Genomic DNA, 13,960 nt, shown 5'->3' on the forward strand with positions numbered 1-13,960 from the left:
CAAACAGGAGTCAGACATTCTCAGAGGCTGTATGAAGATTTATAGATTGACCTCAGTGCATGTCGTCAACATCCTCCTGCAATCGAGTGAATATTGGGGTCTCCACCATGTCTCCATGACAGGAGCATTCTCATAGAAGGTATTCGCGCTGCCATGAGCAAGTGTGAAGTCAAACGTTCACAAATGCAATGTGAGGAACTATGGGGCCATCTGGCCTGGCAGGCATCCTTCATGTCGCCATTAACTTCCACAAATATAGTAGCTATGAGGGCCTCCCAAGCATGCCTGCTTTGTCTGGCCAGTGCTAGGGCCTCATCCCCATCATCGTCACCTCCAAGGACCTCCTCACCCTCATGCCTGTCAGTGTCCTCCTCTTTGATGGATACCTCCAGCCTCTCCATCTCCTCCTCAGCCAGCTCATTTCCCTGTTGGAGTGATGATGGGTGACATCCTCCATGGAGTGTATTGCAGGGCTCCACCAGACAATCCAGGCACCGGAACCTCATCTTCAGAATCCCGATGGTCTGCTTTACCAAGCTGCAGCATGAGCCTCATTATAGTGTCACTCTGCTGCAGTCTGAGGCCGCCGCACAGGTGTCATCAGCCACGGCCTCTGTGGGTAGCCCTTTGTACCCAAGGAGATATCCCTGCAGCTTTTGAGGATGCTGGAAGGCTCCAGGGATTTGTGACCGACTGGGCATCTTGCACGTTCCCTGGAAACCGTGCGCACACCTGCAGCCTGCGTTTCTGCTGGTTGCATACCAGCTGCACGTTCAGTGGGTGGAAGCTCTTGCTGTTGATACAGTCCACTGTGTGTTGCAATGGAGACCTGAGCGCCTCATGAGTGCAGTCAATTGCACCCTGCACCTGTGGGAAGCCTGAGATCTGGGGGAATCCAATGGCCCTTGCATCCTGGCTGTCCTGATCCTGGGCGAAATGCACAAAGTTGTGTGCCCTCACAAAGATGGCATCCGTGACCTCATGGATATATTTCTGGGTGGCAGATTGTGATATCCCACGGAGGTTACCTGTGGAGCCCTGAAAGGAGCCACTGGCTATAGAAATTGAACACCACAGTCACTTTCACAGCCACTGGCAGTGGATGCCCTCCATGTCCCCTTGGCGCCTAATCCTGCAGTAACTGGCAGGTGTGAGCCACCAGTTCACTAGACATTCACAGTCTTCACTGACACTGGTTCTCTGTTATCTGCAGGAATGAAAGGTGGCATCTATAAACCCTGGGTGTTGCTAGGTGCCGACTAGCAATGGCTCACTGTGGCTCTTGGGTGACGTGGTTGTAAGCCCCAGCCTGCCACCCCTCCTTCCTGAGGTTGTTGCTCCTGCCTCTGTGCAGCCAGGAGACTCACTCGCTCTCTCCTCCATCTTTATCGCACTCTGAAGGACACCAGGCATACAGCTAGTTCACCAGGCTCCATGATCCTGATGTATTCCTCCTGCAGAATGAAAGAGAGAGAAATGTGGTTAGCATGAGTGTACTAAGAACCTGTCCTGGTTAAGCGTTACAGCCCTTTAACGCTTCACAGAGAGCTCCGGTCACCACTTAGATGGCCAGTGATTAGTGCGCTGCACAGCTGCACAGTTAGCTTGAACCATGGGGAGGACTGGTCCAAACTGGGATGCTAACATTGCAGGAGGCTGTGAATGTCTCCAGCAGTGACTGCTCCATGGCCAGCTTTAGCGAGGAGATTGTACAATGTGTGCAGTCCAACTGTGCTGCAGTGCACTAAAGTGCTCATGAATTTGCAGTCTGTGCTGAGGGGTGGGAGGGGGGTGCTCTGGAAAACTTGCTGGCACTTTGATGCCTCTGCATTGCTTGAGTGGGCAGATAAACTAAAAGCCCGACCCCAATCATATCAATGTGGCTGTGCTTGAACTGTCTCAGTTGCAGAGGAATGGTCACTTTATACAAGTTTCCCAAATGCATGGCCATTTCCCTCACCCACTCTACCCCCCAGCCAGAATGCTTGTGTGCTATATTCAACAGCAGGGCTGCCCTTGGCACACACCCACACCTGCCCACACACCCCCCACCCCTGCCACCAGCCGCCTCAGAGGCAGGGCTGCCCTTAAACATCACAACCCCAACCCCTCACCCTCACAAGTCACCTCATTGTCAAGGCTGCACTTGCACCCCTCTCCCCCTCACCCTCAAGGCGCCTCCGAGGCAGGGTGGCACTTGTCCCCCTGCTCCCCCTCACCCTCACAAGTTGCTTCCGAGGCAGGGCGGCACTTAACCCTGACCCCCCAGCACCCCTAAAGCCTGCAAAGCAACAGGCGAACCTGGCCAGCTCTGCAGAACTTTGCTGCGCACTCACCTCCAGTTTACCCAAAGTGCAGGCTGCCACGTGAATATTGCCTCTGTGCTGTTGTGAAACACGTCGGCGTACTTTCCCGCCAACATGAATGGACGATCCAGTGGGGGGTGAAAGAACCTGGCGGGTTGGCCTGGTAATGATATGCTGATGCATTAAAATGAGGTTCCCAATGACCGATGGCAGGAGACGCTGCCTGCCATAAGTGGACAATCATGACCTGCCTTCCCGCCATCGTGAAACCGATAGTGCCTTAGTGTCCGCTCACAACACTTAGCACACCCGCTGCCAGCGGGCATGGAAAATTCTATCCAATAAATTGAAGGAGTAACTACCCCTGGTGCTTTAGAGCACAATTCATGGGTTTTCAGAACTCCAATGACGATTGTCCTTATTTATAAATAACCCCCTAAATATTTTAGTTAAAACATTAATTTTCATTTGCCCAATTTCTCAGTCATCAAAAAAGAAAATCACTGCGGTGTTACAAGTAGTGCTGAAAAAGAGTTGCACTTCAAAGACTTAATTTTCAAAAAATATATGTAGGTAAAAGTATATACAGTATATTTGTACAAAAAGAAGCTCAAAGATTCTTACTTCTTCATCCTTTGTGCTGAAATTTGGTCCATTTACTTTGTTTACAGCCATTATAACAGCAACGACATCTTTCCCATTCATTACTGGCGTCGCCAGAACACTTTTTGTTTCATACTCTGTAAGGGCATCCACAAAATTACAGAAACGGTTGTCCTACAAAACAGAAGATGGTCAATCAATATAATTGAGCACAATTTTCAAAGGTCATACCCCATTGTGCTGATAATTAATCCAGTTGTGACTAGCTAAACAACTACATGTGAAAGTTACAGCCATTTGGACCCTCTCAAAATATGTCACAAAATCTATGACTCAAACCTCCACTAAGTATTATTACTACATCTGATCCTAATACTGAATGATTTTTTTCCTAACTTAATATATTAATATATCTTTATCACTAAGAAGAAGAAGGTCAATGGGGATACACCATCAGCGCCAGGTTTTCCTTCAAGTCACAGAGCATTTTGGTTTGAACATACATTCCTGTATTGACATTTGGTCAGAATCATGGGGCAGAATTTTACGGCGGCTGGAATTTACAGTCCCGTCAAAGTCAATGGACTTTTGAATGGCTCTCCTCATTTTATGAATTGAATTGAATGGCCCCGCCCCTGCCACGATGGGGCCGTAAAATTCCGCCCCATGGAATTCTGTGCCTAATACCACTGTGGGATCACCATCATTGCAAGGACTGCAGCTGTTCCAGGCAAAGGTTCGCTATCATCTTCTCGCTGTAATAAATTGATTTTGTTCACAGCCCAAGAGCAGAAAAAAACCTTTTAAAAAAATATCCAATATTTACCATGTACCTAATAATTTTCAGCACTTTGAGTGAAGATCCATATTTACTTCATTTGAAAAACTATAAAAACATAAGAAATAAGAGTTTGAGTAGGTCATATGACCCTGCTCTGCCATTTAACAAGATCATGGCTGATTTTCTACCTCAACTTCACCTTCCTGTGCCACTCCCACATCCCTTAATTCCCTCAGAACCCAAGCATCTATTGACCTCTGTCTTGAATATACCCAGTGACTGAGCACCTGCAGCTCTTGAATCCCTCAATGAGAAACATTTCATTGAACTTTCAGTTTGCAAATAATGTTTCTGCTTTCTTAAGCAAAGCATAATTGACATGTGGCTTAAACTTTGTCCAGTATTGTGCCATTAAAACATCTGGTATGATTAAACAAAATATAGAACCATAGAGAAATTACAGCACAGAAGGAGGCCATTCAGCCCATCTTGTCTATGCCAGCCCGAGGACACCCAGGTGTCATTTCTAATCCCACCTTCCTGCACCCGGCCCATAGCCCTGCGGCTTACAGCACTTAAGGTGCAGATCCAGGTACTTTTTAAAAGAGTTTAAAGTTTCTGCCTTTACCACCAAGTTGGGCAGCGAATTCCAGACACCCACTACCCTCTACGTAAAAAAAAGTTCCTCATGTCCCCCTTACACCTTCTGCTGCTTATTTTGAATCTATGTCCCCTGGTTCTAGAATTCTCCACCAAGGGAAACAATTTTACCCTGTCCACTCTATCTATTCCTCTCATAATTTTGTACACCTCATTCAAGTCACCTCTCAGTCTTCTTTGTTCTAAGGAAAATAACCCCAACCTATCCAATCTCTCCTCATAGCTACTAGGTGACTTTTAGATAAATGTTTCCATAGGAGATTGAAATTTTTAAAAGGGCAGGATACTCAATAGGAATCCTACTCACTAACTTTTTTTGAGAACTATTCCCCCAAGCAGTATCTTAGTTGAGGGTCTTTCTCCAGATGCTGCATCCACTGTGCCTTTGATTCACTACATGGTGAACTATTGATTTAAGTCACACCATGAGAGAACAGTTGTGAATGGAAGCTCAGCTTTTTACACAAAAAAACTGGAAATTACTGTCGGCAATATGAACAGGCAGATCCTGCTTACTTTTCCATATGAAAATCCTCTGTTCACTACAGCATTTAAAATGAATGGAGGCATTAAAAGAGTGGATATATGAACATAATAAGGTCTCATTCTCTAAAATATTGTCAGCAATCATTCCAAGGCTTGCAGACCAATGAATCTCTACTAAATAGGATTCTTTAAATTGTGTGAAAACCGGAGCAATCCTGAATCCCTTGTGTGCAATAGAGGAATGTTGGAATTGAATCCCAGTTTGGGTAATATTCCACAGCTGGCAGTTCTTAAAATAGCAAGTCTGGTGAAAGACACGTGAATGAAAGTGGGCTATAAATAGTTTCAAGGCTGTCATATAGGCATCACTGAATGACTGAATAGTCTTGAATAAAAACTCTCCAACTGCAAGAATTAATTATTGTAATCAACTGTCATCAATGTACATTGGCATGCTTTTATTTATTGATGCCAATTCAACACTATAATCACTAAATACTAATCACTAAATACTAATATAATCACTGAGTACTAACTGAGGACAATGAATTACACAGGTATATTGAATTATTTAACATTTGAAAGCTTTCAATAGGCATTAACTATCCCTTGAGTAAATGGTGGCACTCATTGATTAATCTGACTTTGATGTCACCTTAGTGTGTACATGGGCTTCCACCAGGACCAAAAGGGGGAATTTGAACTCAAGAATGGAAAGCTCAGGGAACACATGGACTGTCTTCTCAGAAGCCGCAATGCAAGGCCCAGTCTATTTTAATGGCTGGACCTCATTAAACTGACCAGCTGCCTGACCAAATTGGGCATCTGAATTCAGGGCCATGGCTTTGAGCTTGTAATGATAGAAAGGCTGAATGGAATTCAGTTAAGCCCAAGGGAGAGGAGGGAGCCAGAAGCGGGGAGATGTGTATGATAGCTTGAAATGGGTGGGAGAAGGGGATGTTGTTAAAGACACCCATGATGGCAATGGCCCGAACTTCCTTTGTGGGCAATGTGTGCTCAATTTGCCCCCAGAGCTTTGCTGGGTGCCTGTCGGGTTTTATTGGGCAAAGAAACAATGCTGAAGACTCAGCTCAGCAGCCAATTAAAATTGAATTTGGATCCAAATTAAATGATAAGGCCCCATTTAAATTTATTCAAGCAAGCACAACAGCCCAAGGATCAGTGGCGTTAAAATAGCTACAGGATGGGAAAAGAACGATAAGACCACCGCTTAGAATATAAGTCCTGTTCTACCACATTTCAGTTCTGAGATTGGGTCCTTCTGTCTTGGACTCCAGGCATGGGACTTGGTTCTTAGACAGACAGTAGACATAGTCTGGTACCTGCTTAACACTTATTTATTAGTACTACTTCTAAACAGATTACAGAGTAGATACATAGCTCTTACGCATGATTCCAACCTCTCTCTCTCTCGAGAATCTAACACATGACTGACTAGTACAGTGATATATCATCATCTGCATCATACATAAGCATTTCCCATCTGTTAACCCTTTATACTACACCTCCCCCCAAGTATGCTATCTTAGTTTTTAACAACAACATGAAACTATGTCTTTAACTATTTACATTACTTTTCTGTAACTTACTTTTTACAACTACAGACTCTACTCAACTCCAACTCCTAGTCTTCCACTCCCCAAATCACAATTCTGGGGGATTCAATCTCCCTCAGTATACTTGGTTCTTAGGGAAGGCGGCTTGGAGACATAAGGGTTTTCTTCTGCATCTGGTAGGCCATCACCATCTGCAGAATAGGACAACACTTTATCAGCATTGCTGTCAGCATAGATGGGTTGCAGGATGACTGAACTGCAAGAACAATGAAGACTTTGCAACAGAAGACTGATTCAAAAGAGGAAACTGAAAAAAATCAACCTTTAGACGCTCCAGAATTAGAAGAGAAGAATTCAGGACACTCTGAGGAATTTGTTGCTCCGCTGAAGGACTCTGGGAAGAAACTTCTAAGGAGGAATAATATTCAACTCCTGGGAAAACTATTGCAACAGTATCATCCACTAGCGCATCAAAGACCGAAAATCCATTAAAGATCTGAGATTTCAATAAACTTAGATGAGGAAGGAAAGAAAAGATGACCAACTTCCTGTAAGCCTGTCAGGAAAAGAAGAAGAAATGATTTCCCAATGATATTTCAAACAGACCATCTACCTTTTGCAGGCAGTGGTAAGAGAGCCACACTTCTCTCTGTACAAGGTTGCTCCACTACGGGCAATGGGAAGAACTGCTGAGAATATGGAGACAAGACAGCCTCATCTTCTGTAATGAGAGGAATTTCCTGTAGGCAATCAACTTGGGGCAAGATTCCTGTACAGGATTCTACAGTTTCAGAAGTGCTAAAGATTCTGCCACAGCTTCTGTGCTGACCCCCAGCTCTGAAGGGAAGAAGTCTTTCGGCTGGGACTGAAGTATGGGTGTCAATTGAATTTCACCCTGGGAAGATACCAGTTCTCTAACAGTGTGATCCTCTATGGACTCTTGACCTAGACTCAGGCATCCTCTGTGAAAGACTCTTCATGGACAACAGGAGATAAAGTAGGCAATAAATCAGTAGATTCAGTGGAACTAAGATCTTGAGCAGAATTTTCCCATTGATGTGCGGGGGCGGGCCCTGTGCACATGCGCATAAAGTGACGTGCAATGATGTCAGGCAAGCATCCCAACGTCACAGCGTGCCATCACGATATTTCATTGGGTGGGCGCATGATGCTCTCCGTTATGCGCCCGCCGTTAATTAATGGGCCACTGAAGGCCCTTGACGCTTCAATTGGCAGTGATTTTTTGGTGCGCATGCAATCCTTGGGTCGGTGCACAGGCACAAGGGGCAGGTGGGTAAGGCACATTTGTATAAGCCTCATCCAGGATGGGATAAGAGGGCTCAGTGGGGTTGCGAGTGTGCTTTGTTAAATATTGATGTCTCAAAGTTTCTGATACTTGCCTGTGTGATCTGCAACACTTTAAAGTGCATACCAGCTGCTTGGACTGGACTCACAACCTTCAGGCCAGCACTCTGCAGTCAGGAATCTTTTTTGGCCTGCATATTTCAGGAATCCTTCCCTTAGCCTGGGAGTGGGAGCTGAACTCTCACTGGAGGCACCTCCTTTGAGGAACGGAGGGCCAGAAAGGGGAGGAGGCCAGGGGTGCACATGCAGCCTCCAGGGGAGCCATCTGTGGAAGGGCAGACGCTGACACAAGAGGCGCAGGGCCAAGAGATAGTCCAAGGTGGAAGGGGCCACAGAAGATGCCACTATCCTGCTGCCAGGTTATACAGGTGGTGAAGCAGCTACGTCATTATGTCTGAGGTGCAGTGCTGAAGGAGGCTCCGTCTCTCAAGAGAGACAGTCAACTACATCTGTCAGAAGATAGGGCCTGAGATCTCCGCTAACTCTGTGGGTGGGCACCCCATGCCAGTGGCTCTAAAGGTCATGGCTGCCCTCAACCTCTATGCCTCTGGCTCCTTCCAGGGGTCGGTGGGTGATCTTTGCGGTGTCTCTCAAACACTTATGTCCACACTTATGTCAAGCAGGTTACAGAAGCTCTGTTCAGGCGTGCATTGACCTTCATCCTCTACCATTGGGACCAGGAAAGCCAGACACAGCGAGCCAGAGGCTTCGTGGCCATTGCTGGCTTCCCCCACACCCAGGGTGCAATAGACTGTACACATGTGGCCTTCAAGGCACCAGCAGATGAGCCCGGTGCCTTCGTCAACAGGAAGGGCTTCCATTCCATGAACGTGCGGATAGTGTGTGACCACAAGACGCAGATTCTACAAGTCTGTGCAAGCTACCCAGGCAACTCCCACGACGCCTATACCTTCAGACACTCCCAGGTGCTGGGGCTCTTCAGTGCTCCAGCCCGGCTAGATGGATGGCTGCTGGGTGACAAGAGCTATCCCCTCAGAAGGTGGCTCATGACGCCTCTTTGCCATCCAAGAACAGAAGCTGAGCAGCGGTACAATAGGAGCCACGCCTCTACAAGGGCTGTGGTGGAGAGAGCCATTTGTCTTCTCAAAATGCACTTCCAATGCCTTGACCGCTCAGGGGGCGCACTCCAATACCCCCCAGATCATGTCTCGGTGATAGTGATTGCATGCTGCACTCTCCACAATCTTGCGATGTAAAGGGGGGACGCTGTGGACGATGAAGACATAGACGCATTGGCTGCGGATGCACACAATGAGTCCAGCAGTGAGTCCGAGGATGAGCACGCACAGGGAAATGCTGAGGGATTAGACGCTGACCCAGGCATTCTCCAGGGAGGCAGGGACACCCAGGAGTCTTTAGTCCAATGAACCTTCTGCTAGCACACCACAAATGGACCTCCAGGACAAGCCTCGGCTGTATGCTTCATATTCGAGATGTAAGTGCAAAATCTGCCTGGTTAGGAATATTAACTGATCCTTGTTTAAAAAGCTGAATGTCCCACAAAGCACACATGACATTATTGGTTAATATCCACCTGCAGAACAAAAGAGGCAACCTCAGCCATGGTGACATGTCTGAATTTATTTTTGTAACCAATGAAACTTAATGAAACAAAATGAAAAAGGTGTTAAAAATCACACCAACTCATGAAAACCTCATTGCGGGCCAACTTAAAAGCACCAATGAAAAACCCATGGTGTGCCTAAGGTGCCTTATATTTATGTTTCCGGGTGCTACATCTTGCTGCTGCCCCATCACTCGGAGTGGCACCTGAGACAGCCTGCTGACTCTGCTGTCCTATTGGCCTCGACGACATTAGTGGGTTGTCCTCTGGCCCATGGAGTGCCCTGAGAGGAGCCCGCAGAGACGAGCAGCTGCTGCGCCGTCATGAGGTCACTTCGGACCTACCTGCTCACCATGGATGGATGGGCACCGAGCTGGGAATCTTGGTGCCCAGACCATCTCCCCCACTGGCACTGACCAGCTGAGGTCAATGCCGATGTGAAGGTTTGCTGATCTGAGTGCATCCCCTGGAAGCACTGATGGGTCTCCTGGAGGAGCCTCTCTATGAGAGTTGCCACTCTCTCCATGGAGGACGCATGACGCTCAGACATGAGGCTCATTGCTTCAGTGATAGTCCACGTAGACTCCTCCACCATGGAGACCAAGCCAAGCATAGCCTCATGTATCTCCCCCAGATGCTCCCACGTACCCAGCCATATTTCTTGTGCTTGCTGCATCGTGGACGACTCCAGAGGCACATCATCAGGCACCAACTGAGCATGTGCCTGGTCCCGTGCAGTCCTCCGACTACTGGTGTCATGGGCACTCTCTGTCTCTGCCAGTTCCTCCAGCGACTGTGAAGTGCCCTCAGCACTGTGCCCCGGGACACTAGCTGATATTCTAATTCCCACCGAGATGCTAGTATCTGTGCTGGTGCCTGCCTGGCAGAAATGGTGTGACACTGGTGAGACTTCCGGCCCCTTGGGTGTGAGAGGGGGCCTCTGTTGCTCCTCCTCCCGGCCCTGCTCTGCTGATGCTGAAAGGAAGAACAAGGACATTGGATCAGTTAACGTGGAGACAATGTCAAAGTGCATCCCTGTCCCCCAGATCATTATGCGCTCATTCTTCTATAAGCAATGGTCAAGCCATGTTGCAAACTTCAATCACTGAACATTCAGTACTGCTATGACTGTTGGGAGAACAATGCTGATCTCAATGCTGGGCAAACATACCTGCTTGGGACACCCCAGCCTCACTGACACCAGTGGACCTGGGCTCATGGCGCCTCTCCTGATCGAGGGCCTCCTGCTCCAAACGGCCGAGAATTGCTAACTGTGCTGGACCGCTGCCAGTCCCCAGCCGCTCGGCGGCATTCTGTGCATTCTTCTCCTGAAAAGGAGAGAAGAGCATTGATTAGTGCTAATTGTACCTGGACCCTCTTTGTGGACGGCCCACCCCAACCAGAGTGGGACGTTGCAGGGCTCCAGTGCCTCCTCACCCCGCTGCTGCTGAACACTCACACAAAGATGCTAGGCCTGTCCCCACCCCCTCACCCCCTTAGCCAAATGCTGCCTACATCACATTAGGCACCACACCGTCTAACCTTCCATTGCAAGGAGGTGCAAGCACGTGGAGTGCAGAGGACAGCAGATCAATCGATGCCACACCACCTTGAAGCTCCCCTCCCAGCATGTCATCACCCTGACTTGGACAGGTCCTGGAGTTCCAGCACTGCGCCTAGGTGCAGCTCCTCCAGGTTGCCCCCAAAACAGTAATGTGGGTCAGCGAAGGACACATGCTGTCAATGGTCCAATGCAGTCACTACACTCAGATTTGGAGAGTAAGTGGGGGGGGGGCACCAGGGGGGAAAGCCTACCTGGGCTAAGTGACCAATGCCAACATGGTACTCACCCTTCCTCAGCACAACAGGTTGTTGAAGCGCTTGCGACACTGGACCCAGGTGTGCCGCACCATGTTGCGGGTGCTCATCACCTCTGCCACCTCCCCCTAGGCACATTTCGTCATGTGGGGGGGGACCTCATCCTCCCGTCCTGGGGTACCAGGACTCCCACCTTGCTGCCACCTCCTCAAGGAGGGCAGTAAGGCAATCATCGGAAAAACAAGGGGCACAGTGCCCTCCTGCCCTACCCTCCTGCCTGGCCTGCTCACCAGCAGTGCTCTGGGGAGCCCTTCCACTGGCCATGACTCACAGCTTTGGAAAGGCTGCAGCAGCTTTTTAAAACAAGCCGCCGGGTCATCATTGGACCCAGTGGTCATTACAGTCCCGCTGCTGTCCGCCCACTCCCACTGTCCTCGGGAGCCGCGATTCACACTGGGCGGGCCCGCGTAAAATTCCGGTGCGGACCCAATTGTGGACGGCGATCAGGTCCACGTCTACTCCTGCTCCGCCCCCCCGCCAGCCAGAAAATTCAGCCCCTGAATGCTGTTCAGTTGCTAAAAGCGCACTGAATCTTCTAAAAAGACAGCAGGGACTTCATAAGCCATACCCATCAACAGGAAAGATGAACCATTCTCGAGAACCCCAACCTCCAAGAGATCACCCAGTGATGCAAGGGATTCTTCCTCATCACTTTCCAGGAGGGGTCATTTCAGATCTAACAGGTCTTCATGGGAATGGGCACCATCTGCTGCAGTTGCACCATCTGCTGTATCCACCACCTCTGGCCTTACTTCATGAAGAACTGAGAGATTCATAACTTCAATCTCTGTCCGGGGTATAATGGATGGTGTCTCTGTGAAAGAAAGGGACTTACTGCTGAGTGTACAAACTTTCTCAACTTCTGAAGGCTGAATGTCCACTGCGTCTTGATAAAAAGTTGAAGACTGTTGTGTGAAACACAGTGAGTCATTCAAATTATGATCATCATCTGGTTTTACTAAGATTCCTAGAAGTATGGCAACATCACCACTCAATAGCAATGTATGTTGATTGTGAAGAACATGGAGAGAATCAGCGATGTGTCGGTCCCTGTAGCTGACAGCATCAGTAATTCTGCCTTTGAGTGGCAGGTCTCTGCTGACTGGATCTTGTAAGTTGATGTCTGATGGATAAAAGGTCATCGGCCTTTTTTGTGCCTTCTGCTCAATAATGGGGTTCCATGATGGATTAAAAAGGTATCAAAGGCTTTAATGATAGAGTCAAAAATCTCCTGTGGCCTCCTGCACTTCTGCCTTAAGAGAACATCATGTGCTACTGGACTCACTGCATAAAGAAAGGATCTAACTTGAAGCTTTTGTTCTTTTTTGTGAAGGTCATCGACCAGTTTTGCCACACTGAAAGCATTCCGCATCACCTGCTGGACAGTCTTGGTGTCTATGCTTGTTTTTCATACCACCATGTTTATGAGCCCTTTAACATGGCTTGGCTAGCTTTCTTGCGGGAGGAGTTGCTGCCTGTGGACCTACCCAGTCAACAGAATCATGTAAAGCTATGGATTCGCCCCAAATTATAGCCCAAATTGGAGCTCAGAGTTAGGGCTGCATTGGACGCTGAACCATCTGCTCAATAATGGGGTTCCATGATGGATTAAAAAGGTATCAAAGGCTTTAATGATAGAGTCAAAAATCTCCTGTGGCCTCCTGCACTTCTGCCTTAAGAGAACATCATGTGCTACTGGACTCACTGCATAAAGAAAGGATCTAACTTGAAGCTTTTGTTCTTTTTTGTGAAGGCACAATGCTGCTCAGTGCCAGAGAAGATGGTATTGCCATAATTCCCACTGCTGGCCTCTCTGCGGGTCCTTGAGGCAGCCACACAGGAGGGGCAAGGTCAGGGACTTCATACCAGGTCATTCTTCTCTCCAGTATGCTTCCTTCTACTGCTGAAATTTCTTGAGCTACTTTCAAAGGTTTCTTCACTCTGTTGTTCCTTCGATAACACCAATGTGGTGGAATTTTATGCTGGCAGGATTTTAACGGTCCAGTTAAAGTCAATGGCCTTTTGAATGGCTTGCCACATTTTACGGTCCCACCCCGCCAGGATGTGTCCATAAAATTCCGCCTTCTGTCTTTTACATTGATGTCTCCATCGCTGCCACCGTGTTCTGAGATTGGGTCCTTCTGTCTTCGACTCCAGGCCTAGGACTTGGTTCTTAGACAGATTGTAGGCATTCTCTGATATCTGCTTATTGGTACAACTACTAAACAAGTTACTGAGTAGGCTCTTGGGCATGATTCCAACCTCTCTCTCTCTTGAGTCCAACACATGACTAACTAGTGTCAATGACACATCATCATGTACACCATACATTAGCATATCCCATCTGTTAACCCGTTATACTATAATTTTCATCTACCAGTGGAATTAAAATTATGCCTAAAGTATCAGACCTCCTTGAAGTGGAGGACAGTAGTCCTAGAATGTTTTCAAGTAGGTTAAAAGATCTTTCATAACCTATATCGCTATGAAGGTACTTCCCCACTGAATAAAATAATTAGACTATGGAAAATATTTTCGAATATAACCTGGTTACATATCTTATTGGCAATGACATCAAGCATGGGTTATGACATGACTAGATAATCACAAATATTTTCTTTTCTCTACAGTCCCTCATCACAGATTTGGGTGATTTTGCACAAAATATTAAGCAATCATAACTCAGTCATTCCACTGGATGTTGTTATCAGCAGTAATG

General features: G+C 47.5%; 1 protein-coding gene across 1 annotated transcript in view; it reads right to left on the reverse strand.

The window, feature by feature from the left end:
- pde6a (phosphodiesterase 6A, cGMP-specific, rod, alpha) overlaps nt 1-13,960 on the reverse strand; it is a 78,778-nt gene that overhangs the window by 59,632 nt on the left and 5,186 nt on the right. The window contains exon 2 of the mRNA XM_041193610.1: nt 2,931-3,083. Within this exon, the coding sequence (XP_041049544.1) occupies nt 2,931-3,083 (153 nt within the window). The remainder of the gene's footprint in view (nt 1-2,930; nt 3,084-13,960) is intronic.

This window comes from Carcharodon carcharias, chromosome 8 (genome assembly GCF_017639515.1).
Source record: "Carcharodon carcharias isolate sCarCar2 chromosome 8, sCarCar2.pri, whole genome shotgun sequence".
Taxonomy (NCBI): domain Eukaryota; kingdom Metazoa; phylum Chordata; class Chondrichthyes; order Lamniformes; family Lamnidae; genus Carcharodon; species Carcharodon carcharias.